This window comes from Myodes glareolus, chromosome 7 (assembly GCF_982192425.1).
Source record: "Myodes glareolus chromosome 7, mMyoGla1.1, whole genome shotgun sequence".
In the NCBI taxonomy this organism is placed as follows: Eukaryota; Metazoa; Chordata; class Mammalia; order Rodentia; family Cricetidae; genus Myodes; species Myodes glareolus.
In genome coordinates, this window is record NC_142032.1 from 1,111,837 (window position 1) to 1,128,191 (window position 16,355).

Sequence of the window (16,355 nt, forward strand, 5' to 3'; positions counted from 1 at the left end):
TTTGTTTGAAAGGGACCTGGGGCCACAATGCGAGCAAAAGGCTCAAAGGGTCCTCTGTAGAGCCACACCCCTTAAATCCCTGACCAGCGCCAGACTCAGCACAGCAAAGCCCTACTAGACTCCCTATCCCACTCCTCTAGCGACTCTGTCAGCTGGAGCTGGAGCTTTGCAGAATCTGGGGATGTCCTGTCCGGTCTTCCTTTCCCTCGCTAGTGTAACTGGATTTCTCTATTCCCACATTCTTTCCGATCCTTTGCCTCTTGAGACTGCATCTGCTGGTCCCCATAACTTGACTCTTTCCGCACCTCCTCTCACCTCCCCCTGGGACACGCCCCTCCGGAACAGCTTCTCTGGGCACTGCACACTTCCGCAGTGGAGATCACTCCTGGAGTTTGGGGCCCAGGTTCCTGGCCCCGCCCCCTTCCTGGCTCCTTCTCTACTACACACGCTGCTCCCCTTCTCTAAGCACAGAGTTGGGCAACATGCTCCACCTTCATCTTCCATAAAAGGGAGAGGTGGAGTGGGGGAAGAGATGGAGGGGAGGAGCTCCCAGACCCCTCAAAAGCTGCTGGCCCACTAGGTACTCCTGGATCCATTAGTAGAAGAGAGCAGCTCGAGTGGCCATCTGGGCTGAGGACTCCCGAGGGATAGCAGGCAGTCTGCGCCTGCCTTTGAGAGCCTTTTCCTGCCAGCCAAGCCAGCTCACAGGTAGGACCAGCTCTCAGATCTGCCTTCCTGGACCGCAAGAGCTAGCCACGAATAGGAGCTGTTTAAAGTACCTGTACTAGGTCTATTTTATAGAGCTGGGAGGACAGCATTTATTGCGTTTGATGTTCTGGGACTAGTTATGTCAAAGAGTGGAGTTGGGTGATGGAGAGAGGGTATATGAGGGGTGGATGGAAGATGGAAAGTGACAACTTTAATTACCTTTGGACAGGTGGCCATGACCTCACTGCCCACTGGAGCCCCCGGGGACCCCGATTTGTTTTCTGGGCTGCCGCCAGCCGGCTCCACTCCAACCAACCAGAGCGCAGAGGCCTCGGAGGGCAACGGGTCGGTGACAGCCCCCCGCGCTGCAGCAGTCACGCCCTTCCAGAGCCTGCAGCTGGTGCACCAGCTGAAGGGGCTGATCGTGACGCTGTACAGCATTGTGGTGGTCGTGGGGCTGGTGGGCAACTGCCTGCTTGTGCTGGTGATCGCGCGCGTGCGCCGGCTGCACAATGTGACCAACTTCCTCATCGGCAACCTGGCCTTGTCCGACGTGCTCATGTGCGCCGCCTGCGTGCCGCTCACCCTGGCCTATGCCTTTGAGCCTCGCGGCTGGGTGTTCGGTGGAGGCCTGTGCCATCTGGTTTTCTTCCTGCAGCCGGTCACCGTCTACGTATCGGTGTTCACACTCACCACAATTGCTTTGGACCGCTATGTCGTTCTGGTGCACCCGCTACGTCGGCGCATCTCACTGAAGCTCAGCGCCTACGCTGTGCTGGGCATCTGGGCGCTATCCGCGGTGCTGGCGTTGCCGGCCGCAGTGCACACCTACCATGTGGAGCTCAAGCCCCACGACGTACGCCTCTGCGAGGAGTTCTGGGGCTCACAGGAGCGCCAGCGCCAGCTCTATGCCTGGGGGCTGCTGTTGGGCACCTATTTGCTCCCCCTGCTGGCCATTCTCCTGTCCTACGTCCGAGTGTCGGTGAAGCTGAGGAACCGCGTTGTGCCTGGCAGCGTGACCCAGAGTCAAGCTGACTGGGACCGGGCGCGTCGCCGCCGCACCTTCTGTCTGCTGGTGGTGGTGGTAGTGGTGTTTGCCGTGTGCTGGCTGCCGCTGCACATCTTCAACCTGCTTCGGGACCTGGACCCTCGTGCCATTGACCCCTACGCTTTCGGGCTGGTGCAGCTCCTCTGCCACTGGCTCGCCATGAGCTCCGCCTGCTACAACCCCTTCATCTACGCCTGGCTGCATGACAGCTTCAGAGAGGAGCTGCGCAAAATGCTGCTCTCCTGGCCTCGAAAAATTGTGCCCCATGGCCAGAGCATGACCGTCAGCGTGATCATCTGATGTCACCCTGTCAGTCCTGAGCTGGAGGGCTTCATATCCCTTAGCCCAACATGAGACCTAATTCCCAGCACCAGAGTTAAGCCAACACAGTGCGAAATTTGCACCCAGTCTTCTTGTCTAGCTGTCTGTCTGGTTTTTGTGTTTCTGTAAAATGTTAGGTGATCTTTGGAGTAGAAGAGTCTGGGGAGAGAGAAACAGATTTATCAATTCTTCCTTCGGCTCCTGAAAGCAAAACCCAGCTATTTCTCTGGGTTCAGAAAAATAATTCAGAAGCAAGTTTTTCTTTTTCTTTTTCCTTCCATGTTTATTCTGTGGGTGAGATTTAAATGCGATGCTGGGGTTGGTGAAGATATTCAGCTTATCTTTTTGAAAGGCCCCAGCTGAGATATAATGACAGATTGTTTTGCCAACCTGAGCCTTGGAGTCTATTATTTCAGATAATTATATATCCCAAATCAGTTTCTAGGATTTCAACATTTCCTGAATAAGACCTTTATGCTCCAAAAGATTATCAATTTTTAAACCATTCAGATTTCTAGTATAAAATCCAGTTTCAAGTTCTCTTTCAGGAGGTGCTGTCTTTGTCTCCCTTCTGACTCCTCAGCTACTATAGTGAAAGGATGAAGGAAGCAGGTCATTTGGTAGAGAGCTTGCCGAGCCCTGGGTTCAGTTGCTGCATAACAGGGTGTGATGGTGCATGTCTGCGAGCCCAAAGCTCAGGAGATGGAAGAAGAAGGCCCAGGAGGTTATGGTCATCCTGGGTTATATAGTGAATTTGAGACCGTACAGACATCGTGCGCGCGCGTGTGTGTGTGTGTGTGTGTGTGTGTGTGTTGTTTACCACAATACAGAAACTCAAATGTTTGGCTTTGTGAATGCTCAGTGCAAACTGTGTGCCTCAGCATTCTCCTGCAGCCTCTAATTGCTGAATTTCAACTGATCAACAGCTGCCATCTGACTGCTCAGCACCTGTTCCCTGGAGACTCTTGCAACATATCAGCCCAGACGCCAAGGGCTGGAAAAAAATTACTTAAGGATAGCACAGAAAAATAAACTCTTATCCACAAGATGCATAGTTCAAATGCTAATCCCTTTCAGGGTTGTGGAAACAGATGAAGACTGCTGGGCATGAACCTGGGTTGGTGATCAGCACATTGACCTCCCGAGAGTTTTGCTAATGAGTAATGTGTCTGGGACAAGGGCTTCAACAATGTCTGCTGGGGTGGTGAGAGAAGGGGCTTTGGGAAAGAATACGTAGAATCCTGCTATTAACCTAGACTCTGTAAATTGTATGGCAGGAACGAGTGTCTGTAAAAAGCCTGTGAGGTTCCCGTGCTTCTCCAGCAAGGTTTCCTCTCCTCTTCTATTACTGTTGGAAAGAGACTTGCTCGTTTATCAGAATGCTGTACAAGAGGAGGTGTGGTGCTAAAATGAAAAGGCTTAAACAACTAGGGTCACACCTACAGCAAGAATATTTGCTCCTGAGCCAGGCAGTTCTAGAAGTCTTTAGTAGCTACTTAGCTACATCCCATAGACCAGGGAAATGATGTTCAGAGAAAAGCTGGAGCAGGTTAAAACTGGGAGATGGTAACTACCTCTGGCGGTAGCACCTAACTGACTTGGAGCTTCATCTAAAGGCTGGAGCATGGAGAACCTATATTCTAGCAATGCAGTCCATCATTAGAACTGTACTGTTACAGACAACAATGGTATTTGCTAGGCACCCAGAGATGGACTTTTGTGCTTCCTGTGGAGGCTCAGAGCCAGGTCAGCTTTTGATGAGCACAAGTGGAGAGAACAGGAAATGGAGGAAGAGGTGCGATTAGTTAGGGGGAGATGTAGTTGATTTTGGTCTTTTTGTTGAAATGGATGGCTGCTCTTAGAATTCCCAAGGTTTTTAGAAATCCAAACCAAACCAAACAAATTACATGGATGCCTAACCCTTGTTAATACCTCTTTCCCAAAATTTAATCGACTTGAGATGGGGTCTACAGTCTGCATTTTTCAAAACACTTCTGGAAATTTTAATGTGCAGCCTAGGTACAGTAGCTTAAGAAAGGCTATTTTTCTAGTGCTGCTCAGAAATGCCCTTGTGAGTCTTCATTTGTACCTACCGAAGCTGTTAAGAATCTGTCCTTGAATTTGACAGTGAGTTATGCACCACAGCTGAATACTCCACCAGTCTTCAACAGCACCTGATCTATCCACTTTAGAGAACAATCCTCATGATTAGAATATTTGGCCACTCACCCAGCAATTCTTTTCCATCAGTTCCTGTGTATCCCGTCAGTTTAGAAGGAACATTATTCAGTTTTAGTTGAACTGCTTATAAAGTTACCCATCATGAACTAGTCCAAAACTTCACTGTCAGGGTGTTAAAAAAATAAATAAAACGTTCCCTTATTATTGTAAGACCACACGAACTGTGAGAAGAAAGTGTCCCTCTTAATGATCACCACCAGTTTGTAATGCAGTGATTTAGGTGAAAATTTTAAACATTTGCAGTTTTCTGGGGACCCTAAAGAGGGTGTTGAATCAGGCTACACTTATAAGTATCTTTGCAAATTGTGAAATTGGCAGCTGAACAGCAACTAATTAATTGTTACTAGTTGTGACATCTATTTGGAAGTAGTTTGCCAAACAAACTGACTTGTGAAAACATCTCTTAGAGATGGTTTCAGGGAACTATGTATAGGCTTATACATAGAAGTTGTATTTCATAATTTGTTTCTGGTTAGTATCAAGTGCCCGAGACAAGTAACCAGGTTTACTTCTGCAGGAAATGAGTCAAGAGCAAAGCTGGGAACCAAGCCAGCTTGGAACTCGGCAGCAGCCTCCTTTCCCAAGGCTGACAGGAGGCTCTGTAATCCTTTTTTGCAAGCATTGTCAACAGGCCTCACTTTTGGCATGTGATTAATAGATTTATCTCACCAAATCAACAGAGGAGTATTTCAATATGTGTTGGCGGTAGTGACCTAGGAGTAGCAACCATAGGTGACGCTGAAGTAAACAATATTCCAACTGATGTAACCTTTTTTGAGCTTCTGCCTAATGGATTTCAGGCTGCTCTCTTTGCGAGGGCAGCTCATTTTCAGGTTTATTTTCTCTGTGAACTATTCAACCATCTTTGGTCTGCATTCCTGATCGTCCAGTAGTGTTTTAGATGCAAGGCCAGGAACTGACCTCAAAGGCACCCGTGTAAGAGCATAACTTGACGGTGAATGGACTCACTGTTCATCACTCCCAGAGAAAGGTTGGGAGTGCCTGTGTTCCCCAAGGCATGTCTGTAATGGATTCATGACCACACATTGATTTCTTTACTATGTGTGTAAGATGTTTTTGTTTCTGAGTCAGTGTGGAGACTTCTCAGGCTGGGGCTTGTAGTGTGTTTGACATAATAAATATTACATTGGTTGCATAGTCTCCAGCTCTGGGATTAATGCACCTATCCTGAATCATTCCAAGGAAAAAAACCTTAGTGCCCAACTAAGATTTCATCAATGTTTACTAATTCCAGAGATGAACCGTTCATGTTGGCTTTTCTATGACTCTCTGTCCCCAATTTGCACAATGCTAGCATTTTAGTCTATGGTACTAAGGTTTTCCCAGGGACAGAAGCCTAAATCCACAAGACCATCAACAAGAGAAGTGGAATATTTCATGCTGAGTTTCGATGCTGTCATGAATGTAGATAAACATCTAATGGTCAGCATTTTATCAATCATTTCCCACATGTAGCTTGGAAAAATTCAGAAAGCATACTATATATGGGCCAATAAATAAGATGCAGAACATTTTAAAGCATTAGTGACAGGGTCATAAACTATTTTTTGCTGAATATAGATTATCATTTTAAAGCGGACTTATGGCTGGCAAGTGAGAAGACTCATCTAGTGGGAAAGTGCTTGCCACCAAGACTGACTATCTGAATTAAATTTCAGGACTCATATAGTGAAAGGAGAGAACAGTCTCTCTAGTGTTGTCATCATCTGACCTCCACATACACTCTGTGGCATGCACATACCCTCTAATAAATCAATGAATTAAAAATGAATTCATGGGGGTTGAAGGGTGGATGGAGAGGTGGCTCAGTGGTACTTCAATCTCAAAGACCTAAGTTTGGATCCCAGCACCTACATGGGGTGGTTCACAGAAAGCCTGTAATTTTAGCTCCAAGGGATCTGACACTCCTCTGGCATTTGAGAACATCAGCACACACACTCACTGTTCACACACATTCACACTCACTCATAAATAAAATAAAAATAATTTACAAAGGGATTTATGAACCCATTTCCTCTGGTCCCACTCTTCCTGAGCACAAAATAAGCTAGTGTGCAGATCCTGGGAAAGGAAGGTGTTCAGACTGGCTGGGATGGGAGTTGGTTGTAATTCATGAAAAGCCCGAGCATTTAAAGTCAGTCTTTGGAAGTCTCATTGTGACAACCAAGTCCAGACATTCCTAGCAAGTTCTTGGACTATTATCTGTTTTTCAAACCTTCTCCCTTTTCTTTTGTAGCCCTCTGTTTTGCCGTTTGTCCTTGCTGATGCTCTATTTATCTGTAAAATACCTCCTGTCTGAAGTCCATTCTGTCCTAGGAATAGGGAGCTGATGGGATTCAAACACTTGTCTTCTGTTTGTTTCTCATAAAGGAGAGTCACTGGCTATTGTAGACGTAACAAAAGGTAGCTTGTGCCATGAGCCCGGGTGTGCCCGGGGTTGCAGCTCACAGTGGGGTCCAGGAGCTTCACCATCACCTGTTTCACAGTTAAACTCCAGCCCCAGAAATTTGCCTGGAATTTTCACAGGACCCAAAGCTTGATAACCCTCACTGCGGGCTCTCAAGAGGAACAAACAGTAACAGGTCAAACAGTTTCTTTTGAGCATCTGGCTTCGGGGTAAAAAAAAACACAACCAAACAGCCTTTGCTTTTAAGCATTCCCTTCCTTGTCTCTCAGATCTCACAAAAGCTTTTCTTGGCTTGCTGATAACTAAGTCCCCTGGTCCCAGAGCACACAGCCTCCTTCTGGATGACAGCCACTGATGAATGGAATGCCATGCTGCCACCATTTCCACCACTCCTCTGTTACAGCCAGGCGAAGCAAAAAGAAAGAAATTCCCTTTGAGCTGAGAAGACTAAATCAAGATTTTGTGTGAGTTACAGTTGCCTGCTAGAGTGGTACAATCCCTCTTACCCTTGGGTCTTCACCGCGGGGGGTGGGCTCAAGATAGGAGGCACCCCAAGGTGGGCGGATTTGGTGTCCAGGCTACAGTCAGTGTGTTTATAAGCAGGCTCCTTCGAGGAGCACAGATTGTCCTTCTGAGACCATTGCTCTTTTCAGGACAACTGCTGTGGGCACAATGCCCACATTCAGTAAGAAACAGAGTTGTTGGCAGGTAGCACCTCTCAATTTCACAGCTCTTTCTTGTGAGCAAGTTTCTGTGCAGTCACATTTCCTACCTACTTTATAGCCTCTGCCGGATATTCCTTTCCACGACACAAGTACAAAATTTGATACATTTACAGCCCAAGGTTACTTTCTGGGACAGGAGTTGGCTTTGACAAGCTTAGACGGAGACATGCAGAGCAGTTTCTTTCACAGTTCCCTGTATAGCTCTACCAGAGGAAATTATCTGGTCAGACTCAAGAGTGTTAGTCACTTTCCTCTTTGCTGTGACAAAACCACCTGTCAAAAGCAACCTGTGGAAGGAAGAGTTTATTTTGACTCATAGCTGGAGGGTCCAGCCCATCATGGTTGAGGATTACCATGGTAACAGGAGTATGCGGCAGCTAGTGACATTGCACCTTCCATCAGGAAGCAGGGAGTGATGAATGCTTGTGCCCAATGCAACTCACTCTCTTTTTGACACATCAGGGCTCCAGCCCATGAAAAGGTGCCACCTCCATGTAGGGTGGCTCTTCATATCTCATGAGACTCAACCTAGAAACTTCCTCACAGACATGTCCAGAGGTTTGCCTCCTAGGTGGTTCTAGATCTTGTCAAGTTGACAATATTATTCACTATATCTGGGGAGCTTCTACCTGCTTTAACTGCCCGAAGTGGCACCTTCTCTCGAAGAGGAAAGGTGGTGGGAGAATCTCCTTTGGGGCTATAAATCCGGACGGTCATAGGTCCAGGAAAGCAAAGTACTTTATCATATCTAACCACAGCTGAGTGTTCTGGCCCACATCTAGATATAGTAGAGGTTCATCCACTAAGTAAGTGTGTGGTGTAGGGACTTACAAGGATGGGGCAATAACCCCAGGCTAGAAGGAGCAGAGGAGCTCTTACTGAGCTGACACTCCAAGAGGAAGGGTTATTTGGAGATATCTCGAGCAGAATATTCTGAGGGAGTACTGGAGCCAGCTCCAAGAGTCTCTGTGGAGAGGGAGCCTGTGACAAAAGTTAAACTTGCAGGAAACTGGAACTCTCACTGTCAGGAGCAAGGACCAGAAAGGTGACATATGTCATGCACATTCAGTAGAGGGACTTCTCATACTTGGCTCTTGGGCTCTGAGAGCCTTTATGGATAAAGTGGCATTTGACTCAGACTCTGAAACTTTGAGTAATGAAGAGGGTGCTTTGGAGGAACATGGCTCAGGGTCAACAAGGTAGGACAGGGTGCTGCTCTTCAGAAGAGTGTAGGCTGTTCTTACAAGAGTCAGGAGGTCGAGATTGGCCCAGAAAGATGAATAAAGTTGGTTAAATTAGAAGGTTTTGCTATGTGTTGGACACAGTGCCAAGGATCTTACATTGTTTCACTCTTACCACATTATTCTTGTTTTTCAGAGAGGAAAACAGACATTTAGAGAAGCTGAGAAATTTGCCAAGATGTCACCATGGTAGGTGGCAGCCCTGGGCTACAAATTCCAAAGTCTGCAGCTGGAACAGCAATAACATCATACTTGGAATTCAGCTCGAAGAGCCTGGCCCTTGAGGAGAGGTAGTCGGGAGCCATGGAAGGTTTAGAGTAAGAAGCAGAGAGAATGATGTTCAGGACTCAACTCTAGGTCTATGGCAACAGGGAAAGCATGGGATTATGTATTAGTTGTTTTCTTCGCTGATGTGACCAGATTCCTGATGTAAGCAGCCAAAGGGAAGAAATACTTGTTAATGTTTTGCCTTATGGTTTCAGTGACTTTAGTCCACAGTCCTTGGTGCTGTTGACTGCAAGCCCGTGGAGAGGAAGACCTTTATAGTGGGAGGAAGAGAGTATAGTATAGATCCTCACAGTATAGAGGAAAGAGTGTTGACTTCTTGGTGGATCAGGCATGAGTTATATCCTTCCAAGGTTTGCTTCCAGTGACCTATTTCCTCCAGCTGAGCTCTGCCTATTAAACTTACCATGTGACTTTTCTTCAGACCTTGCTACACACACAGGGAAGAGCAGAAATGAAGCAAGCCTGCATCCTGGCTTCTGAGATGGGGTAAAGCTATAGATTTGGAGACTTGGGCTGAGTAAGTACTGATTACTAATGATTTCTGCCAGTGCCTGAAGGTGTTGTGACTCACGTTTTATGTACCATCAGCTATATCTCAGCAGAGAGCTGCCAGAAAGTTAATTTCCATTTTTTCCTTTTTTTTAATGCCCTAAAATATTCGTGAAACATGAAGACCATGAATATGGATGAAAATAGCTTAAAGAGACGCCATGTTCACGAACAATGGTCCCAATTACTTTATTTTTTTTCTTTTTTCTCTTATCATGCTAATTCTTTCAGACAATGAAAACAAGGCAGCTTCTGGTCCTCTGGTGGGGAAACAGGGCTCTCCTGCAGCGGTTCTCAACCTTCCTAAGCCTCTTTTTTTTTTTTTTTTTTTAGTAAATTTTATTAAATTATAAAAGTTTCCATTTCCGCCCCCCCTCCCATCACCCTCCCACTCCCCCCCCTCCCCCCCTCCTTCCCCTCCGTCCCCCAGGGCAGTCAGGGTTTCCTGCCCTGTGGGAAGCTCCAGCTCCCTCCCCCTCCCTCCAGTTCCAGGAAGGCAAGCATCCAAACAGACTGGATCCCCAAAAACCAGCATATGCAGAGGAAACAGGTCCCAGTATCATAGTCAATGGCTTTTCAGAAAGACTTCGGGCCAGCCACATTCAGAGAATCCGGCCAAATTCCGAGAATCTGGCTAGATCACGTCCTCGTTCAGTCCCAGTCCGACTGGCCCTGGTAAATTCTCGTCAGATCCGTTCCCTTGTATCAGTGGGTGATAGCATCCCTCGCAGTACTGATTTCGTCTTTCATGTTCCTCCTCCTTCCGCTCCCCCTCCGGACCTCGGGGGGCTCAATCCGTTGCTCCAATGTGGGCCTCCGACTGCATAGCCGTCCTTCGCCAGACAAAGGATCACTCCGAAGGCCCTCTGGATGGATCCTCCGAAGGCCCTCTGGATGGATCCAACCTTCCTAAGCCTCTTATGCAGAATTCTCACCCTTCCTGACCCTGCGACCCCTTAATACAGTTCCTCATACTGTGGTGACCTCTCACCACAAAACCATTTTGTTGTACTTTATACTGTAATTGTGCTACTGTTACGAATCACAATGCAAACATCTGTGTTTTCAGGTGGTACTAGGCAACTGCTGTAAAAGGGTCACAACCCACATATCGAGACCTGCTCTTATGTGAGACAGCCTAGTCCTCAGGGGGTCTGCCAAACAAACCTGTACTCTTTGCAGATGCTTCCCAAGCAAGAAAGTCTTGCATGAGACAGGATTCACTGCCTTCCTGATCTTTTCCTTTGCCCCATTTTGGCACACATTTATCACCCTTCCTCCATCTTTCTGATGTTGCAAATGGTTATTTGTGCTTGAATGGAAGGAGGAGGATGTGCTGCTGCTTGAATGAACGCCCCACAAAACATACAAATGTGGCAGTCATTTATCAGCCGTTACCATTCAGGTGCTTGTTATGATAATCATCAAGTAATGATGCTCTACTTAGCTGCTGAAGCCTGAATAGAAATCAGGTTGTCTGCGCTGACAAAAGGCTAAAAACTGGATCATGTGCCCATCTTCCAAGTTTACTGTGAAGGTTGTTAGGATGTGTGTCTTCATGTTCTATTCATTAAAGGGGATTTGGCTTTGAGTTTCTTTAGTAATTCATGGTTGAATGTACATCTCTGCACTCATCATATGTTTCCAGAGACACGACCAGGTTTGTGATAGACAAGACAACTAACTTGTTGATACCCACAGTTGGTGGAACAGATCACAGTGCAACAGCAATAAAATTGGTTTTGAATTTCATTACAGGCTCTCACTGTAGTCCTCATAGGCTCTGCCCACACTACAGACTTCTGGCTGCAGCTCTGGCAGGTGGGCCTTGAACGACAATATTTTATGCTTTAAAAAAGTGATTTTTATTTTATGTTCATTGGTGTTTGGCCTGTGTGAGGGTGTTAGAGCCCCTGGAACAGGATTACAGACAGTTGTGAGTTGCCATGTAGATGCTGGGAATTGAACCTAGGTCCTCTAGAAGAGTAGCCAGATATCTTAACAAGTGAGCCACCTCTCCAACTCCCCTTCCCCACATAATGTTGTGATCTACAATGTTCACACTTGAGAATCACACAATTCAGTTACACACACACACACACACACACAATAATAAGAAACCATAATAATTCTTAGTGGCTTTTCTCTTGCTGTGATAGAATATTCCGATATAAAGCAACCTGGGGAAGGAAAGCATTTATTTCATCTTATATTTCCAGGTCACAGCCCATCATTGAAGACAGTCTTGGCAGAATCTCAAGGTAGGGATTTGAAGGTGGGGCTGCTTGCTATTCTACACAGCATGACCTTTAATACGGTAAATCATTCATAGCCAAGGAAGTTCAGCAGAAATCATGGAGGATGTTGCTTGAGGTTTGTTTGTTCGGAGACTCATGCTTGGACCATCTTCTCAGATGGTCCTTCCTCTGGGGATTGGACCTTCCTACATCAATTAACAGTCAGGACAATACCCCACAGGACCAGGATTTATGCCTGGTGCATGAGCTGGCTTTTTGGAACCCATTCCCTATGGTAGATGCCTTGCTCAACCTTGATGTGCACGGTGGGGTTGGGGGAAGAAGCGGCAGGGGGAAAGGACTTGGTTCTGCTTCAACTAATGTGCCAGATTTTGTTGACTCCTCATGGGGGTCCACTTTCTGAGGAGTGGATGGAGGGTTGGTTCGGGGGTATTGAGGGGGAGAGCAGGTGTGGGGGTAGGAGAACTGTGGTTGGTATGTAAAATGAGTAAAAATTAAAAAAAAGATAACACCCCCACAGACATGCCCATTGACTACTCTGGTTTGGGAAATCCCTCAATTGAGACTCCTTTCTCAGGTGACTTTAGGTTGTGTCAAGTTGAGAGTTAAAATCAACTAGAATATAATGTTTCAAGTTTATTTATCATTCTGTGTTGGGCTGTATTCATAGATATCCTAGGTTACATAAGGGCCTTGGGAGGGGGCATGCCAGCTGAAGATCTTCCTATTGGCTGGTCCAGCTACAAAAATCAAACCTATTTATCTAGTGAGTGAGAAGTCCCAAAAAGCACTCCAAATCCTAGATCTCAGGACTCCCAGGGAACGTCTGGTCTAACTCCTTATACAGTCAATCAGGAGCTAAGTTTCAGGAGGTCTGTCTGTCCCAGGGCACACAGACCATGACAGTTCAGGAGCAATGATTTCTGCTTCAGTTCTTTCTTATACTGCTTTTCTGATTTTGCAAATCATCAATCTTATGTTTAAAAAACCTACTAATACATAAAAGTTTTTAATGATAATGGTGCTTTATGTGGCTCTCCCTGGAATACAATATTGTGTCTGACTTGCTGCTTTGGATGGGAGAGGCTCTTCTAGAGTGTTCCAAATATTCTTCCCTATTCTGTAGCTTTTAGCCCACAGGATATTAAACCAGTGTAGAGGTCATGCTATCAACTGAGTTCATTCTAATTATTTGGGGACCATAAAATGGATACCAAGAAAGATCGTGGGACCACTAAGTCAATTGTGAGTTGAATGTGTCTAGGACTTGATTGATTATCTGGCTACTATAAATCCCAACTATAACAGTCAAGAACTTGATGACTGTGATTGATACTTGACGTTCTAATTAGGGTTTCTATGAATCACCATGACCAAAATCAGCTTGGATGGAAAGTGTCTATTTTAGTGCTCATAGCTGATTGTCGACGGCAGTCAGGGCAAGAACTCAAAGAGGACAGGAACCTGAAGGCAGGAGCTGATGCAGAGGCTGGGGAAGTGCTACTTCCTGGCTTGCTCCTCATGGCTTGCTCAGCCTGCTTTCTGACAGAATCCAGGACCACCCACCATGGGCTGGATACTCCCACACCAATCATTAATTAAGAAAATGCCCTACAAGAGACATTTTCTTACTTGAGGGTCCCTCCTCTCAGATGACTCTAATTTGTGTCAAGTTTATATAAAAAAACTAGCTAGCACAGCTGATTTTGATTCTATTTTGTTTGAATTAAGAAACCCTTAGGTCATTAGTGAGTCCCATATTTGTATTAGGGAGGGCATATCCAGGGAGGATTAACCGATAGAAAAGAACTACCCTTTATGTGTGTGGTACCAGCTCTGCAGTCTGGGTTCCCAGACCGAATAAAAAGACCAAAGAGGAAGATGCTTGAGCACCCGCATTCCTTTTCTTTTGTTTCCTGATCCATTGAAATGTAGACAAACAGTCTTATGTGATGGGCGTGGTCGACTGGAAGTTGTAATTAACCAGACCAACTTAAAATAATATTCAGCTTTTTATTTTTATTCAGCTTTCAGAAGAAAATAACTTACAAAAAACCTGGGGTTCCAGCGATCCAGAAATGCAAGGAACAAAAGGGGAGAGGCAAGTGGACCTGGATCTTTTATCTGTTTTCTTTGACCCCAGGGGGACACCCTAAACAGAATGTGATTGGCTGAGCTTCCCCATCACTTATGCATAGGCAGGAGTTAGCTATATCTATGCCTTTCCTGCCACGATGAACTGTACCTCCTGAAGTGTGAGATAAAATTAGCCTCTTGTCCCTTAAGTTACGTATGTTGGGTATTTTGTCATAGCACCACAAAAGCAGTGACTTTCATGAGTAAGTGTCGGGTTTGAACCTCAGCTTGCTTTACTCTTTGGCCACAGATCAGAGGCATGCATGCCCAGGAAGATCTTCTGGCGTGGCACAATGACTTTAAATTGTCAACTTCTGGATTTAAAAAAAAATTAAAAATATTTTATTCAAATTATATGTATGCATGTGTGTCTCTGTCTGTGTGGGTAATGTTCACATGAGTGTGAGTATCCGTGAAGGCCAGAAGAGAGCATCAGATCACTGGGTGCTATAGTTACATACAGGCAGCTGTGAGCCTCCTGACATGGGTACTGGAGACCAAACTCAGGTCTTCTCCAAGAGCAACAAGTATTCTTCACACTGAGCAGCCACTGAGAACCTTCTGGATTTCTTTTAAAGCAGCAGTCAAGGTCAACAGTTTTCCAGGGTCGTGGGTACCATTTCCTCCTTATTTCTGAAATACCTTGTGCCATCGAGGGTTGGTGCACCTCTTGCATCCCCTTTCCACTCCAGAGACAGCAGAAAGATGTTTATGAGCTATTCTGTTAGCTGTGCTCAGCTGAGCGTCATTACTGCTCAGGATGGAGCTCCCGTACCAGTCACGGGAATCTGCCGACCTATCTGGGCATCATCTACTGCTCAGGATGGAGCTCCCGTACCAGCCATGGGAGTCTGCCAAGTTATCTGAGCGTCATTACTGTTCAGGATGGAGATCCCGTACCCGGCGTGGGAGTCTGTCGAGTTATCTGAGCATCATCTACTGCTCAGGATGGAGCTCCCATACCAGCCATGGGAGTCTGCCAAGTTATCTGAGCGTCATTACTGTTCAGGATGGAGCTCTCGTACCAGCCACGGGAATCTGTCGAGTTATCTGAGCATCATCTACTGCTCAGGATGGAGCTCCTGTACCAGCCATGGACTCTGCCTCAGCATTTCCCTTCTTGGATCATTCTCGGATCCAGTGGTTTCAAGTTGTGCTATGCAGAGAACACACTGAAAGTTAGTGTATGGGGTGTGTAAGCGAAAGTGTTCATGGATCAACAGCTATTGGAGGAAACAGGTGGATGGGTGCTGGGAAGAGTTGGCTGCCATCCACACCTGCTGAGGTCAAGTCACTTTGCTGGGACATTATTTTCAGATGTGTGACTTTTGTTTACGCTGCCGTTGTTTAACTCTGTGGAGCTGTGTTACCGTGCCTGTCTAAAACACTTGATGGTCTAATAAAGAGCTGGATGGTCAATAGTGAGAGGCAGGAGCAAGGATAGGCGGGGTTGGCAGGCTGAGAGTATAAACAGGAGGAGAAATCTGAGAGGAGGGAGAATGAGGAGCAAGAGAACAAGGGAGGGGGACATCAGGGGCCAGGCCCCCAGCTACACAGCAAACCATGAAGAAAGAAGTAAAGAAAGGTACACAAAAAAAAGAGAAAGATAAAAACCCAGAGATGAAATGTAGTTGGGATAATATTTGTTAAGAAAAGTTGGCCAAGCTAAGGCCAGACATTTATAACTAGGAATAAGCCTACATGTGTGATTTATTTGGGAACTGGGTGGCAGGCCCTCTCAAAAAGCTAAAAGAGCAAAAACATCAAACATCACACAATAGGAAATGTAACAAAATGTACCTTTTAAAAAATCAAACCACTAAGTAGCAAGATTAATAAAAACCCAGAGACAGAAATCAGGATTCAACCTGAAGTTCAGAAAAGCAAAACAGCTAGCCACTGGTTCTTACCTCAACCTCAGTCTGAAAATAGCGATCCCCAGAATAGAAATCCCCAGAATGAGACTGTGTGTATGAGAGCTGTGTCCTTCCATTTTATATTTCTCTCTAGTACTGGGATTAAAGGCGTGCACCACTACTGCCCGGTTTTTACGGCAAATTAGTGTGGCTACAGGATTAAAAGTGTGTGTCACCACTGCCTGGTCTGTAAGGCTGATCAGTATGACTGTTTTATTCTCTGAACTTCAGGCAAGCTTTACTTATTAAAATACAAATGAAATATCACTGCAATTAAGTGAAACAAAACTTCATTTAAAAACTTATAAGGAAATCAGTTGGTAGAAATTAAAATTTCCCCAGGGCCATCACTTCTTCAAATGAAAATATACGCTCATGCTTCATTTCTCCACAGAAACTGTGCCACTATGTATAAGACAGCCACCTAAGATGAGCTCAGCGTGGGGCTCAGAATCCTTTCTCACAGCCTCCCGAAGAAGTAAAACCTTTGCTTTGT

The 16,355-nt window shown here is 45.8% G+C and overlaps 1 protein-coding gene and 1 long non-coding RNA gene across 2 annotated transcripts; both read left to right on the forward strand.

Moving 5' to 3' along the window:
- Window positions 1–204: 204 nt before the first annotated feature.
- Prlhr (prolactin releasing hormone receptor) lies at window positions 205–5,479 on the forward strand. Its single transcript, XM_048424137.3, has 2 exons — window positions 205–708; window positions 938–5,479. The coding sequence occupies exon 2, from the start codon at window positions 944–946 to the stop codon at window positions 2,054–2,056; it is 1,113 nt and encodes a 370-aa protein (XP_048280094.1). The 5' UTR covers window positions 205–708; window positions 938–943; the 3' UTR covers window positions 2,057–5,479.
- Window positions 5,480–6,626: 1,147 nt separating this feature from the next.
- LOC146893702 (uncharacterized) lies at window positions 6,627–11,851 on the forward strand. Its single transcript, XR_015003363.2, has 4 exons — window positions 6,627–7,210; window positions 8,849–9,002; window positions 11,308–11,370; window positions 11,769–11,851. It is a non-coding gene; the product is annotated as an uncharacterized LOC146893702 (long non-coding RNA).
- Window positions 11,852–16,355: the final 4,504 nt, after the last annotated feature.

Bases quoted from the DNA above. Each gene is read 5' to 3' on its own strand.
- Prlhr (XM_048424137.3), top strand. From the start codon at position 944: ATGACCTCACTGCCCACTGGAGCCCCCGGGGACCCCGATTTGTTTTCT.